The sequence below is a fragment of the Ictidomys tridecemlineatus genome, chromosome 4 (assembly GCF_052094955.1).
Source record: "Ictidomys tridecemlineatus isolate mIctTri1 chromosome 4, mIctTri1.hap1, whole genome shotgun sequence".
NCBI lineage: Eukaryota > Metazoa > Chordata > Mammalia > Rodentia > Sciuridae > Ictidomys > Ictidomys tridecemlineatus.
In genome coordinates, this window is record NC_135480.1 from 109640849 (window position 1) to 109657405 (window position 16557).

General features: G+C 35.6%; 1 protein-coding gene and 1 non-coding gene across 5 annotated transcripts in view; one reads left to right on the forward strand and one right to left on the reverse strand.

Moving 5' to 3' along the window:
• Positions 1-16557, forward strand: part of Fam118b (family with sequence similarity 118 member B) — a 57618-nt gene that overhangs the window by 21985 nt on the left and 19076 nt on the right. For all 4 annotated transcript variants that reach the window (XM_040285522.2, XM_005330758.5, XM_021730140.3 and 1 more), the window contains 2 exons: positions 10972-11064; positions 14999-15251. In XM_040285522.2, the coding sequence (XP_040141456.1) occupies positions 10979-11064; positions 14999-15251 (339 nt within the window). In that variant the 5' untranslated portion in view covers positions 10972-10978. The remainder of the gene's footprint in view (positions 1-10971; positions 11065-14998; positions 15252-16557) is intronic.
• Positions 14744-14850, reverse strand: LOC144377482 (U6 spliceosomal RNA). The gene has a single exon (XR_013438482.1). It is a non-coding gene; the product is annotated as a U6 spliceosomal RNA (small nuclear RNA).

Here is a 16557-nt window from a genome sequence, read left to right on the forward strand (position 1 = left end):
TTCTTTTTTTGGGGGGGCGGGGGTTACTGGGTATTGAACTCAAGGTTACTCAACTACTGAGCCACACACATCCCCAGCCCTATTTTGTATTTTAGTTAGAGATAGGGTCTCACTGAGTTGCTCAGCGCCTCATCTTTGCTGAGGCTGGCTTTGAATTCGCAATCCTCCTGCCTCAGCCTCCTGAGCGAATGGGATTACAGGCGTGTGCCCCCCATGCCTGGCAACCTTACTCAATTTCTGACTGAAGAGAAAAGCCATATTTTTTGTCCTTGGCCAAGCAAGAGCTACAGGGATTCTTTGATGGTATCCTCATGTCCTTCAGTACATTCAAACTCAAATCTCATTCAGTACGTTTTGTCTTGATCCTTTTCTTTCTTACTGGATTTTTCCCTAAAAGACTCAACCTTGATTCCCCCCGTCCCTCACCATATACCAGACATAGCATTCTATTTCTCGCCAAGTTGACAGGTTTTAAGTATAAGTATTCTATCTCTTATGAAGATTTTAGCCTTAAAAATTCTGTTACTTTGTTCAGTGTCTACCGACCATCCACTTTTTATTTTGCTGTTCTCTGTTAGCTTTGATAAATTTCTCAGTGGCTTAATAGTCATTGAAGTAATGAAGACACTGCCACAGGCAATTGACTTTGCCTTCTTGTGGCAGAAAAGCATTTTCCCATTTATGCTGTTCATACTAAATCCCATTGAAATGAAAACCCAAATAGCAATCACTTCAAAGAAATAGGTATGGACTATTTGTTGCAGCTTAGGAATTGTGTGTCAGGTTTTTGCAGTTAATTCTTTAGCAGAATTGCATATTGTTTAGGGTAAATCGTAAAATGGATTTTTTTTTCCAAAAGTAATATTCTAGAAGGGCTAGAATATGGTTTATGTAATATTATATATAAAATATGGTTTGTATAATATTAATATTATATAATATTTTAGAAAGGATAAAATATGGTTTATATAATATTATATATATTATATCTGGGGTATACACATTAGAGGTAGTGTCATAAGACATCCTTTAGACTGAAAATAAGATATTATTCTGTCCTAAAACATAATGACCATATGATCAGATTTGAATGAGGGTACATTGAATTACTTCTCATTCAGTTCCTAAATAATGGGACCTGAAACATTCCAGTCAGGAACTATTGAATATATTTAATTTTCTTTTTTTTAATATATTTTTTAGTTGTAGGTGAACACAATACCTTTGTTTTATTTTTATGTGGTGCTGAGGATTGAACCTAATGCCTCACACATGCTAAGTGAGAGAGCACTCTACCACTAAACCACCCCCACCACCCAGTTTTCTTTAATTATAGTAGATGGAATGTACCTTCAGAACAGTTGACTTTGTAAAGAAAAAAGGAAGTTTAGTATTGAGGTGTAAGCATTTAGAATTGACCATAAGTCAGAAATAGAATCTAGCACAAATGGTTGTGCATATTTTTCAGGATAAAATGATAGTACTAACATGAAGCTCTGCTGATTAGTGGTATGAAGTCTATAACAAATAGGGCTTGTCACCAGAGAAAGTAGTTTCATCCAGCAGCCAGGAGTGGCAGCGCATGCCTGTAATCCCAGCAGCTCCGGAGGCTGAGGCAGGAGGATGGTGAGTTCAAAGCCAGCCTCAGCAATTTAGTGAGGCCCAAAGCAACTTGGGAAGACTTTGTCTCTTAAATAGAAAAAAGGGCCGGGGATGTGGCTCAGTGGTTAAGTGTCCCTGAGTTCAATTCTTGGTACCAAAAAAGAAAGAAAGTAGTTTCATCCAGCTTTAGAATTCACTGCCATGAATATGTGCCCTGATACTGCCTAGTTAAGAAGCAGCTGTTAAGCATTACACTTTTTAGAATGTTGGTGTTTTGGGGTTTTGGTGTTTTTTTTGTGTTTTTTTTTTTGGTGCTTTTTTTTTTTTCTTTTAATTTTAAGCTTAAAACAACTGAAAAGCTAATATTTGGAGAATGTTTTAGCTGGTAATAGTGTAGTTATGGGCATATTCTTGGAAGGCAAAAGTTGCGATGATTTGAATGCTGGTACTACTAAATACCAATCTTTTTTTTTTTTTACCCTCCTTTTTCTCATCTGTAAAATCGAGTTGAAGATCTATAAAATGCAGATTGAGAATCCCTTATCTGAAATGCTTGAAACCAGAAGTGTTTTAGATTTTGGGGTTGGGGGGTGTGAGGGAACAGGAGATTTTAGAATACTTGCATAGACATAATGAAGCTATCTTGCAAATGTAACCATGTCTAGATACAAAGTTCATTTATATATATACCTTATACATAGCCTCAAGATAATCTCATAGCACATTTTTAATATGTTTGCTTTTTAACTGTAACCCATCACATGAAATTAGGTGTGAAATTTTTCACTTACCAGTATCTTATTAAGTGCTCGAAATGTTTCAGGTTTTGGAACATTTTGGATTTGTGATTTTCAGGTTAGGGATGCTTGACCACATAGTACCTAATAAGGTTATGTGGATTAAATGGATTAGTATTTATAAATAGTGTATGGCACATGGTAAATACTACAAGAGTTAAGTAAAACTGGTTTAGTAACTGAATTGAGCATTGAGTTCTGACAGGGTACTGGGGATTGGATCCAGGGTTGCTCTACCACTTAGCTAATATCTCCAAGCTCCTTTTTAAAATTTTATTTTATTATTATTATGATTATTTTTAATTTTTGAGACAGGGTCTTGCTAAATTGCCAGGGCTGTCTTTGAACTTGGATCCTCCTACCTCAGCCTTCTCTCTCTCTCTCTCTCTCTCTCTCTATATATATATATATATATATAGAGAGAGAGAGAGAGAGAGAGAGAGTATGTATAATGCATAATTATAAAACACATTATGTTTATTTTATAATAAAATATAACTAAAATAATATTAATTACTTAACATTTATTTCCTTTTCTTTTTTATTTTGATTTTTATTTTTCTAAATACATGACAGCAGAATGTACTACAATTCTTATTACACATATATCTTTGTATAAAGTATATTCACGCCAATTCAATGCCTTTATACATGTACTTTGTATATTTTTTGCATTACAATTCTTATTACACATATATACCACAATTTTTCATATCTGTTTGTTTATAAAGTAGGTTGACACCCAATTCGTGTTTTCATACATGTACTTTGGATAATGATGTCCATCACATTCCACCATCCTTGGTAATCCCCTGTCTCCTTCCTCTCCCTCCTTCCCCTCTCCCCTATCTAGAATTCATCTATTCATCCCATGTTCCCCCTCCCTATCCCATTATGAGTCGTCCTCCTTATATCAGAGAAAACATTCGGCATTTGATTTGGGGGGATTGGCCAATTTCACTTAGCATTATCTTCTCCAGCACAATCCATTTACCTGCAAATGCCATGATTTTATTCTCTTTTATTGCTGAGTAAAATTCCATTGGGTATATATGCCATATATATTTTTTTTATCCTTTCATCCACTGAAGGGCATCTAGGTTGGCTCCACAGTTTAGCTATTGTGAATTGTGAATTGTGCTGATATAAACATTGATGTGGCTGTGTGCCTGAAATATGGTGTTTTTAAGTCCTTGCGTATAATCCAAGGAGAGGGATAGCTGGGTCAAATGATGGTTCCAGTCCCAAATTTCCAAGGAATCTCCATCCTGCTTTCCATATTTGGCTGCACCAATTTGCAGCCCCACCAGCAATGTATGAGTGTACCTTTTTTTCCCATATCCTCGCCAACACTTACTGTTGTTTGTCTTCATAATAGTTGCCATTCTGACTGGAGTGAGATGATATCATAGAGTAGTTTTGATTTGCATTTCTCTGATTGCTAGAAATGATGAGCATTTTTTCATATATTTGTTGATTGATTGTATATCTTCTTCTAAGAAATGTCTGTTCAGGTCCTTGACCCATTTGTCGATTGGGTTATTTGTTTTTTTGGTGCTTGGTTTTTTGAGTTCTTTATATATCCTAGAAATTAGTGCTCTATCTGATGTATGATGGGTAAAGATTTGCTGCCAAGATGTAGGCTCTCTGTTCATCTCACAAATTCTTTCTTTTGCTGAGAAAAAACTTTTTAGTTTGATTCCATCCCATTTATTGATACTTGGTTTTAATTCTTAAACGCTATAGGAGTCTTATTAAGGAAGTTGGGGCCTAATCCCACATGATGGAGATTAGGGCCTACTTTTTCTTCTATGAGACGCAAAGTCTCTGGTTTAATTCCTAGGTCCTTGATCCATTTTGAGTTAAGTTTTTTGCATGGAGAGAGAGATGGGTTTAATTTCATGTTGTTGCATATGGATTTCCAGTTTTCCCAGCACCATTTGTTGAAAATGCTATCTTTTCTCCACTGCGTGTTTTTGGCACCTTTGTCTAATATAAGATAATTGTAATTTTTTGGGTTAGTTTCTGTGTCCTCTATTCTGACCATTGGTCTACCAGTCTGTTATGATGCCAATACCATGCTGTTTTTGTTACTATTGCTCTGTAGTATAGTTTAAGGTCTGTTATAGCAATGCCACCTGCTTCCCTCTTCTTGCTAAGGATTGCTTAACTATTCGGGGTGTCTTATTTTTCCAGATGAATTTCATAATCACTTTTTCTATTTCTATGAGGAATGCCTTTGGGATTTTGATCAGAATTGCATTAAATCTGTATAGTGCTTTTGGTAGTATGGTCATTTTGATAATATTAATTCTGCTTATCCAAGAGCAAGGTAGATCTTTCCATCTTCTAAGGTCTTCTTTGATTTCTCTCTTTAGAGTTCTATAGTTTTCATTGTTTAGATCTTTCACCTCTTTCGTTAAGTCCCAAATATCTTTTTTTTTTTTTTTGAGTTTATTGTGAATGGGGTAGTTTTCCTCATTTCCTTCTCAGAGGCTTTGTCACTGATATACAGAAATGCCTTTGATTTATGGGTGTTGCTTATATCCTGCTACTTGCTGAATTCATTTACTAGTTCTAGAAGTTTTTTTTTTTAAGAGAGAGAGGGAAAAGAGAGAAATTTTTAATATTTATTTCTCAGTTTTCAGTGGACACAACATCTGTCTTTTATTTTATGTGGTGCTGAGGATCGAACCCAGTGCCCCGTGCATGCCAGGTGAGCGCGTTACCCCTTGAGCCACATCCCCAGCCCAAGTTCTAGAAGTTTTCTCGTGGAGTTTTTTGGGTCTTCTAGGTATAGAATCATCTTCAGCAAATAGTGCTAATTTAAGTTCTGCTTTTCCTATACATATCCTTTTGATTTCTTCCATCTCTCTAATTGCTCTGGCCAGTGTTTCAAGTACTGTGATGATTAGAAGTGGTGAAAGGAGGGCATCCCTGTCTTGTTCCAGTTTTTAGAGGGAACGCCTTCAATTTTTCTCCATTTAGAATGATGTTGGCCTGAGACTTAGCGTAGATAGCCTTTCCAATATTGAGATATGTTCCTGTTATCCCTAGTTTTTCTAGTGATTTGAACATGAATGGGTGCTGTATTTTGTCAGATGCTTTTTCTGTGTCTATTGAGATGATCATATGATTCTTATCTTTAAGTCTATTGATGTGATGAATTACATTTATTGATTTCCATATGTTGAACCTACCTTGCATCCCTAGAATGAATCCCACTTGATTGTGGTGCACAATCTTTTTAATTGTTTTTGTACTTGATTTGCCAGGATTTTATTGAGAATTTTTTCATCTATGTTCATTAGAGATATTGGTCTGAAGTTTTCTTTCTTTGATGTGTTTTTTCCTGGTTTGGGGATCAGGGTGATATTGGCTCCATAGAGCCAATATCACCCTGGAATTACTGCCTCTTTTTTTATTTCCTGAAATAAGTTGAAGTGTATTGGTATTAGTTCTTCTTTAAAGGTCTTGTAGAACTCGGCTGTATATCCATCTGGTCCTGGGCTTCTATTTCCTCACTTAAATTTCCCTCACTATTTCCTCACTTCTATTTCCCTCTTAAAACTGCTTTCATTGTTTCCCATAGATTCCAATATGTTGTGTCTGTATTTTCATTTATCCCTAAGAATTTTTTGATTTCCTCCTTTATGTCTTCTGTAACCCATTGATCATTCAGTAACGTATTGTTCATTGTCCATGTGATGTAGGATTTTTCCTTCCTTCTTTTATCATTGATTTCCAGTTCATTCCATTATGATCTGATAAAATGCATGGTATTATCTCCACCCCTTTATATTTACTGAGGGTTGCCCTATGGCATAATTTATGGTCTATTTTTGAGAAGGATCCATGTGCTGCTGAGAAAAAAGTATATCCACTTGATGATGGTTGATATATTCTATATAAGTCAGTTAAGTCTAGGTTATTGATTGTGATATTGAGGTCAATACTTTCTTTATTCAACTTTTGTTTGGAGGATCTGTCCAATGGTGAGAGAGGTGTGTTGAAGTCACCCATGATTATTGTGTTGTGGTCTGTTTGATTCTTGAACTTGAGGAGAGTTTTATGAACGTCGCAGCACCATTATTTGGTGCATAAGTATTGATAATTGTTATGTCTTGTTGGTGAATGGTTCCTTTTAACAGTATATAATGTCCTTCCTTATCCCTTTTGATTAACTTAGTCTTGAAATCGATTTTATTCGATATGAGAATGGCCACCCCTGCTTGCTTACGAGGACTGTGTGCGTGGTATATTTTTTCCCAACCTTTTACCTTGAGCCTGTGTATGTCTTTTCCAATCAGATGTGTGTCCTGGAGGCAGCATATTGTTGGATTTGTTTTTTTAATCCATGTTACTAGCCTATGTCGCTTTATTGGAGAGTTTAAGCCATTAACGTTTAGAGTTACTATTGATGTATGGTTTGTACTTCCTGCCATGTTTGATTATTTATCTCTTTTTTTTTCTAATTTAGTTTGTTTCTCCATGATCAGCTTTCCCCCCGTCCTCTGTCTTTACCAAGGCACTTCCCACTGATGGTTTTGGTTATTATTTTTCATTTCTTCCTCGTGTAGTGTTTTGCTCAAGACGCTTTGCAATGCTGGTTTTCTGGCTACAAATTCTTTTAGCTTTTGTTTATCATGAAAGATTTTTATTTCGTTGTCGTACCTGAAGCTTAATTTTGCTGGATGCAGAATTCTTGGTTGGCATCCATTGTCTTTCAGTGTTTGAAATACATTGTTCCAGGATCTTCTCACTTTCAGCGTCTGTGATAAAAAATCCGTTGTTAACCTTATTGGTTTACCCCTGAATGTAATCTGCCTCTTTTCTCTTGTAGCTTTTAATATTTTCTCTTTGTTCTGTATATTGGATATCTTCATAACAATGTGTCTTGGCATTGTTCTACTGTGATTTTGTGTGCTCGGTGTCCTGTATGCATCTTCAATTTGTATATCTGTTTCCTTTTTTATTTCTGGAAAGTTTTCTGTAATTATTTCATTCAGCAGGTTACTCATTCCCTTGGTATGAATCTTGTGCCTTCTATCCCGATGACTCGTAGGTTTGATTTTTTTATGTTATCCCAAATCTCTTGGATGTTTTTCTCATGATTTTTTTACCAGCCTATCTGAGTTGGCTAGACTCTTTTCAAGATGATATATTTTGTCTTCATTATCTGACGTTCTGGCTTCTACTTGCTCCACTCTGTTAGTGATACTCTCAATTGAGTTTTTAATTTGGTTTATCGTTTCCTTCATTTCTAGAATTATTGTTTGATTTTTTTATAATCTCCTGATAAAGATGCTTAACTTCTTCTTTTATTTGTTTATGTAATTCATTTTCAATGTGATCTTTAAGGTTCCTTTCCATCTGTCTAAGGTGGTTCCTTGAGTTCTATATATGGCCATTTTTCTGATGACTCTAGGTCCTCCTAACTATTTAGGCTGTCCTGCATTGTTTGTACTCCTTTTCTTCCTTGCTTTTTTATGCTCATGTTACTTCTTGTTCTGTTTGACTGCTGAGTTACTGTTTACTCTTATAAATTTATTTGATGCTTGGGAGGAGAGATATTAGAAGGGAAGAGAAGAAGTCACTAAAGAGAATGAGTGTAGGCAGGTAGAATTCAAGAAAGGGGGAATAAGAAAATTGAAAAAAAATGAAAAGACAAAAGAAAAAAGTGAAAAGAAAGAAAAAAAATGAAAATTTAAAACCAAAAAAAATTATAATGATAATAAAATGGAAATTAAAGTTTAAAAAATAATAGTAATAATAATAGAATAAAAAGAATTTAAAAAATTGAAACCATTAATAAGAAAGTTAAAGAACAACAACATCAACTTAACAAAAAGTGAAAATTAAAAATAAATAAATAAATAAAATACTAATAATAATCATTAAAAAATAATAATAATAAATGCAGTCATAGAGCTCGATTAACTTCTCTTCCAGTAGGTGGAGTTATGCCCACTGGGCCAGGCTTCTCTTCTTGATAGGTGGGAACCAATCACTGTGCCTCAGCTCTTCTTCCCAGATTGTGCGGGTCTCCAATCCTGAGTGTCTAGGACCTTCTCTTGTGGTTCCTCAAGCCAGGCCCCGCTCACCTGTGACGCTCACCACAATACTGGCTACACGCCGGGTCTGCTGCTCCTGGGAGCTCTGTTATCATGGATGCCTGGGCACACCCTTTCTGTTTGCCTCTCTTAGACCCTAAGTTTGTGGGCTTGGGGCTGAGGACCCCCAGCGAATTTGTTTGCCCTCAGGTAGCAACTCCTCTGGTAGCTGGTGCAAGGTACCTCTGTTGTCAGCACTGGTGGGAGCGGTAGCCGGGAGTTCTGCGCCGCTAGTCCCACGTCACTCCTGATTCCCTGGGTCTGGCTATCGTGCTCAGTTGGCTTTTACCTCTGTGAGTTCAGGTGGGCTGACTAGTTATTTCAGTGGGATCATTAGTGCTGAGTCACGAGAAGCAGGTGAACCAGAACTAGAATGCAGCCAATCCGGGCTTGGTGTGTTCTGAGAAAGGCAGACTATTCGCCCGGGATCTCCTTCAGCTCAACAGTGCCTAGTGGTCCTGAGCGAACAGTATTTTGACAGTTTACTTCTCCCTATGCCCGTGCAGCTGAAGGGGTTAGAGACTTGATCTCTCCGCGTCCGCCGCCATGTTGGATCACCTTTAATTTGTTTAGATGAGAGTTTTATAGAACCATATTTATGGAAAGAGCATAAGCAATTATGCTTTTCCTTGTATCTTCTAAATAGTATCCCAAACTCATGAGTTGTCCTTGATATGGAAGAAGTAACCACTTTTCTATCACAAGTTCTTCATCTAGAACATTACAATAGGAAATAACCACATACATGAAAGGATTGGTGAGGTGGTGTACATTGTAATCCCAACAAGTCAAGAAGCTTAGGCAGGAGGATCACAAGCTCAAGGTCAACCTCAGCAATTTAGCACATCCCAAAGCAACTTATTGAGACCCTGTCTCAAAATGGAAAATAAAAAAGGGCTGAGGATGTTGCTCGGTGGATAAGTGCTCCTAGGTTCAATCCCTAATACCAAAAAAAACCAAAAACAAAACAGAATGAGTATTACCACATTGGGAAGCTGTTGATACTATAGTAAATGATACACTTGAAGGGAAAATGACATGATGGTGTACCTAATATGTACCCAATGTATATTAAAATAGTTGCATTCTAGAAAAATTAAATTTGTGTTTTATTTAGATGTTTCCTATTTAAAGAATACCCTGAAGATTCTGGTTCATTGGTTTTAGTCTTTGATCAGGAAATGTCCTTCTTTAAAAAGTAAGACTTCTTTTTTAGAATCTATAGTATCCTTTTAGCAAGTATACCAAATGACTGAGTTAAGGCTAGGTTTACTGATTTCAGTAATCTGTCATCTCCTGAGTCCCAGCTTTCTCACCAGTCAGAATCAAAGGTTTAAATGGAAGGTGATCTGCTTCCTAACTCTTGTGATTTTTATGATTTCTATTTCCCTGATGATTTAGATATTAAAGAAGAATTTCCTTATGTGGGATAGAATATGGGGTAAAGAACCAAGCCTTCTGTTTACCAGAAGAATTGGTTCAGTAAACTTTTTTTAATGAAGAAAAAAGCTTTCTAATGAAATAGTAATTCCAGTAATTATTAGTAGTTTTGTTCTTTCTAAATTTTGACAATGGAATGTAATAAAATACCCAAAATTCTGGTTGTATGCCTTGTCTTCTGTATTGGGAATGTGCATTTAAAATGTTATTGCCATTTTTAAAATTCCTTAGATTTAATAAGTTTGCTAAAGTTTTGAGTGGTAAAACTGTTCTTTGTAGTTCTCATGCTAATCCATTTAATCCTTTTACTTTTGCTAGTTTTTCCAGTACCTGAACATATTGGCCATTTTTCATCTTTGTTACCTTTATATTACCTTTACCATTTATCACAATGACTGATTTCAAAGTCCCCTACATGAGAATACTAGGGACTGTCCACTGCCTTTGAGGATGCAGTTGTCCAGTAGGTGACCAAGAATCTCTAATAGTCAGCAAATTAGTATTGGTTGTTCGATCTTGACTCAAGTGATTTCTTCAGCTGAGAGTAAGTGGATAATTGGGAACTTATCTATGGGTGTTTTATCTTCTAAGTATTCCCTAAACTGGTCTTATGTGGAAGGCTATCAGGTATTTCTTAAGCCCCACAAAATGAAGGCCAATAATTAACATGAGTTGGGACATTGTGAGGTGTTTGTGTTTTTTTTTTTTTTTTGTTTGTCTGTTTGGTTTTTTTGGTTTTTTTTTTTTTTTTTTTTTTGATGGCAGGTTGCATAGGAGGCCTTCAGGAATAGAAGAAATAAGACGACAGTGTAGGGCACCAAGGTCCTATAATTTTAAGATAACTTCATTTAGACAAATTAATTCCTTAACTTTGGAATGCTTTGGATTTTCATTAGTAGGGGGCACCCAAAAAACCTGTAAAGTGTATATAGTTTATTAAAACTATTGAATCTATGTGCTATTTTAAATGGTGTTCTTTACAGATCTAATTGTGGTATATGGTATTTAATTTGTTTTAGAAACTGGATGGCTTCTACAGGGAGCCAGGCCTCTGATATAGACGAGCTTTTTGGATTCTTCAATGATGGCGCACCCCCCACGAAAAAGCCCAGGTAAACAAGAGAAGGGAATCAGAGGAACAGAGTGAATTAACCATTAGTGGGAGGTAAAGAAAAATCATAAACTTATCTGTATTCCAGTTGTTTTCACTAATCAGTATTGACTTTTATTTTTTTAAATTTATTTTTATTTTGGATTTTTTTATCAAAATAATATATATAGGGCTCACAATGCCCTACCCCACAGAGATAATCACTTCCAAATTTTTTGTTTCTTGTGATACTGACATTGATATATTTAAATATTATATGTGCATTGACAGTATTTTAGTTTTTTCCAGTTATGGAAGGTAATGATTCCATTTGCTCTCTTGATTTCTTCCTCACATTGCTGTCCCACATGCATCCTCTTTATTCTCCCAGAGTGCTTATATTAACAGTGTTTGTTTCAACCATTTTTTAATATTTACATTATTATGATTGTATAAATAGTATTCATAGCTGAGCCTACTAATGTGTTACAGTATTTCCTTTCTTGCCTGTTTGTTTTCCTCTGTGTTGTTAAAGATTGCCTCATTTTGTTTGTTTGCTTTGTTTTCTGGGTATCTTTCAATCTATCCTCAGACATTATAACAGAAGAGTAAATATCCTAGACTTGCTAAAAGACATCAGTAGGGCTGGGATTGTGGCTCAGCGGTAGAGTGCTCACCTAGCATGGGCGGGACCCGGCTTTGATCCTCAGCACCACATAAAAATAAAGGCATTATATTGTGTCCTCCTACACCTAAAAAATAAAAAAAGTTAAAAAAAAAAAAAAAAGACATCAGTAACTTGCTAGTTTGAATTTATTTCAGGGATTCTTCCCTCTAGAGTCTATTCCACTCTGGAAAGTTGTTTTCCAGGCCTGCTGCGTGCTGATATTGGCCATTTCTGTTTCTCATCATTCCAAGCATTTTATATCTCTACTATATTGGATCTTGTTTCCTATATCTCATATCTTGTTTTTTTATATACTCCTTCATTTAGTTGAAGCATACTCTTGTGTAGCTTTTGTAGTAAGGATTCATAGGAGGCAATTTCTTGGAGGCATTAAATGTCTTTATCATAGTTTATATTTATTTGCTGGTATGACAATACAGCCAGTATGACAGGTAAGAGAGTTTTTTAAAAATATTTTTTAGTTATACATGGACACAATATCTTTATTTTGTTTATTTATTTTCATGTGGTGCTGAAGATCGAACCCAGTGCCTCACAGGTGCGAGGCAAGCACTCTGCCACTGAGCCACAATTCGAGAGTTTTCGTAGAGTTTTGAAAGTATCACTCATTTTCTGCTAATGTCTAAATATTCCTGCCAAAATAATCACTCTTTAGTTCCCAGTTCTTTGTGTTACATGACATCTTTTTTCTTCACTTTTTTATAATTATAAAAATTATAATCTCAGCAACCTCAAATTTCACATGATATACCTTTATATAAGTCTAGACCTTGGAAGGATCTTTTGAGCTATAAGTAACTTCACTTTAAAGAAATTGTCTTATGATACTTACTTGATACTTTCCATAATTTTTCCTCTGTAGTGCTCTTATTATTCAGATATTGGACCTCTTGGATTGAGTCTTGACTTCTGTTTTATTTTTCTTGATTTCCCCCCCTCCTTCCCAGTACTAAAGATTGAGCCCAGGGCCTAATACATGATGCTAGACCACTGAGTTCTAATTGGAACTTGTTTTTCCAAATTTTTCGGTCAGTGGGCTTTGATGTGTATTAAAAATTCCCTCTTTGGTACTGGGGTTGTGGCTCAGTGGTAACACACTTACCTAGCATGCGTGAGGCACTGGGTTCGATTCTCAGCACCACATACAAATAAATAAAATAAAGGTCCATCAACAACTAAAAAATATTTTTTTAAAAAAAAAATTTCTTCTTCAAGGTAACTTATGTTTTTGATGTTTGTTGGGGTTTTTTTGTTTTGTTTTGTTTTTTGTTTCTGGTACCAGAGATTGGACCCGAGGTTACTGAATCAGAGTCACATCCCCAGCTCTTGTTTTTTTATTTTTTTATTTTGAGACAGAGTCTCACCTTGCTAAGTTTCTGAGGCTGACTTTGAACTTGCAGTCCTTATGCCTCAGCCTCCCAAGTGTGCCCCCCTATCCAGCCACATTTGTTAACAATACGGAGGATCTTACAATCAAGATTCTTGGGAAATATAGCTTTACATATAACAGGTTGCTTGCCAAAGAATGTAACATCTTGTTGACTTGAACTAGGTCAGGGCCAGAATTGCCTTAGGTTAATTTCTTTTTAGAAGAAAGTTTGATGAAAGTCAAAGGGAGATCAGTAGAAGAAAGGGATCAAGGGGTGAGAGGGAAAGAGCTGGGGAGTGAGAGTGGCCAAATTATTGTTATATTATATGCACGTACAAATATGTAATAATAAACCAGGTCATTATGTATAACTATAATGTACCAATAAAAAAAAGTGAAAAAAGCAAGCAAGCAAACATGGGGGGATGGGCAGCACAGCAGGCCTCTTCTATAGAATTATTTTCTTAACTTCATCCTACTGCTCATGTCTATCTGCTGCCATCAAAAGTGCTGCTGCTTCTCCCCAGTCCCCAGTTAGTCACTATTTGCTGTTCTTGTGAATCCTTCTCCAAGTTTTCTCTACATGTGTATATGGATTTGTATATAATTCTCTCTCTCTCTCTCTCTCTCTCTCTCTCTCTCTCTCTCTCTCTCTCTCTCTCTAGTATCTATTATCAGGCTTTTCTAGTAGAAAAAAAACTTTTTTTGAGATCAGAGATTTTGTTTTGTCCATAAGTACATCACTAATACCTATCATATTGTCTGGTATTTACAAGTTTTTCCCAAGTGTTGAATGACTGAATGCCGGAGTTAGAGGTAGGGAAAAAACTTTGAGAGGTTGTTTCCCCCAAACCACATTTCCCAGACTTTTAAAGTACTTTTTCTTTCTTGGGTTTTACTAAAATGCTGATCCTATTTCTATTCATTTTACTATTCGGTAAAAAATGGTTGGGAAAGGCAGTCTCTAGAATGAAAGGGGAATGAGAAACAGAAACAAAAACTTATACCCATGCTATCTCACATGTACTTTGGAACAGAAATGTGTGCTTCTCATGGTAAGAAAGGAATGTTTTTCATTTTTTGTCATCTCCTTTTATTTTTCTTTCCCTTTCCCTCTTGACCCTTTTTCTTTTTTCTTTCTTTTTTTGCCTAAGGATATCTAAACAAAACTGAGGTCAAATTTGTCCTCATACTTGGCTATCTAGCTCATGCTCAGTTTTATATTAATGATGTTTACAAAATTTATAATTCAGTTTTTTATTGGTTTTCATCTCCTGTTTTAACATTTCTCAATGATAGGAATTTAATTTGTATGGGTTATCTTTTCTCTGTAGAATGTAAATCAAAGATGTTCTTCTGAAATGTAATACTAGTTTAAAATATAATTTAATTGGCAGAACACAAGTTAGTTGTAATACATTTGGACTTTTTCCTAATATTAGTGGATCTTCTCAGTTGAAAGAATTATGAAGGAGAAAATTCATTTTTAAGATTTTTTTTAGGATTACTGAAGCAGGTTTATTTTTCTTAAGCACTTTATTTTTCAGTAGGCATTGGCACAGTATTCTGGTCTTTTATTTAAGTGTCAGAAATGTATTTGGCATCTTTTTTTTTTTTTTTTTTTTTTTTTTTTTTTTTTTTTTTAAAAATATGGAACGCTTCACGAATTTGCGTGTCATCCTTGCGCAGGGGCCATGCTAATCTTCTCTGTATCGTTCCAATTTTAGTATATGTGCTGCCGAAGCGAGCACTGTATTTGGCATCTTTGCAACTATAAAACTTAGAGCTGAAAACTTGTTATATAGTGATAACTGACTATAGATTTAGAAGTCAGATAGTCTTTCCTGTGCCTCATATCTATTGCAGATACCAGTCCTCTTGTATATTTTGCTATTTCAGGAAGCTGCTTCCAAGCTTAAAAACTAAGAAACCTCGGGAACTTGTGCTGGTGATTGGAACTGGCATAAGTGCTGCAGTTGCTCCTCAGGTTCCAGCCTTAAAGTCCTGGAAGGGGTTAATTCAGGCCTTATTGGATGCTGCCATTGATTTTGATCTTCTAGAAGATGAGGAGAGCAAAAAGTTTCAGAAATGTCTCCATGAAGACAAGAACCTTGTCCATGTTGCCCATGACCTTATTCAGAAACTCTCTCCTGTGAGTATCCTCCTATATATCATAGCATTTGAAATTTCCTCAAACCATGACCAGCCTGCTGGATGTAATAGGGGCATTCATTTTATAACTTGTAGATTTGCATAACATTTGGCTCTTGTGTAAAATGTCTATTTATGGACTCTATTCAGGGTAGTTATCTTGATCCCATTTTATTCTCTGCTTGTGTGTGGGTATGTGATATAGAGACCTTCATTTGTACCAAAATGAAGTTACTGTCCCAATATCACTGTATTTTGAATTTACTTTTTCTGTTCTCACTATTATAAATTTGTATTCTCTGGCATCCATGCCTTTTAGGGAACATGAGAAAAATTGGAGATAATTCTTAGCACTTTTATGGATGAAACAAAATCAATTCTTAATGTTCATTTTAGAGACAGAAACTCAAAATATTTTTATTTTGTTTTATCAAAATCAAGTTGGATAAAGGGCCTCATTGACTTGCTTTGCCTTAAATTTTTTTTTTTTTTTTAAATCAGGACTCAAGGAGCTGGGGCTGTAGGTCAGTGGTAGAACACTTGTGAGTCACCGGGTTTGATCCTCAGCACCACATAAAAATTAATAAAGATATTTTTTAAAAATCAGGACTCAATATTTCAGACCATGTTCTAAATTTATTTTTCTTTTTTGCTACTGGGGATCAAACTCAGGACTTCACTGATGCTAGGCAAGCACTCTACCACAAAGCTGCATCTCCATCAATAGAGTTATAAATTTAATAAGTCAAATGCACCTTTTAAAAAAACATAACTCCTACTTATTAAAAAGTCAGCTATCAGTGATGATTACCATTTTTACCCCCAAAGAAATAGCCTTAAGAATGAAAAAGATAAGCATTTAAAAAATTCCTATTGGTTCATTATAGAACTTTAGGGCTTTTCACTTCCTGTTTTCATTTCCTTAGCCTTAATTGGGAAATGTTGTTACTTACTTAGAACCAAGGAAAGAATTAAAGGGTTCATGGGATCTTCTTTTCACACAACATGCAAATCTAATTCAAACGGATTACATAGCCATGCAGTGGTGGTATACATTTGTAGTTCCAGTGACTTAGGAGACTGAGGTAGGAAGATCACAAGTTTGAAGCCAGCCTGGGCAACTTGGTGAGACCCTTTCTCCAAATAAAATATTTTAAAAAGGGCTGGGGATATAGCTCAGCCCTTGGGTTTAATTCCCAGTATTCCCCCACAACATCATCAACAACAAAAAAATATCATGGAAATAAATGTCAGAGCAAAAAGTATTAAGTTCATAGAACAAAATATAACTTCATGGGCTGGGGTTG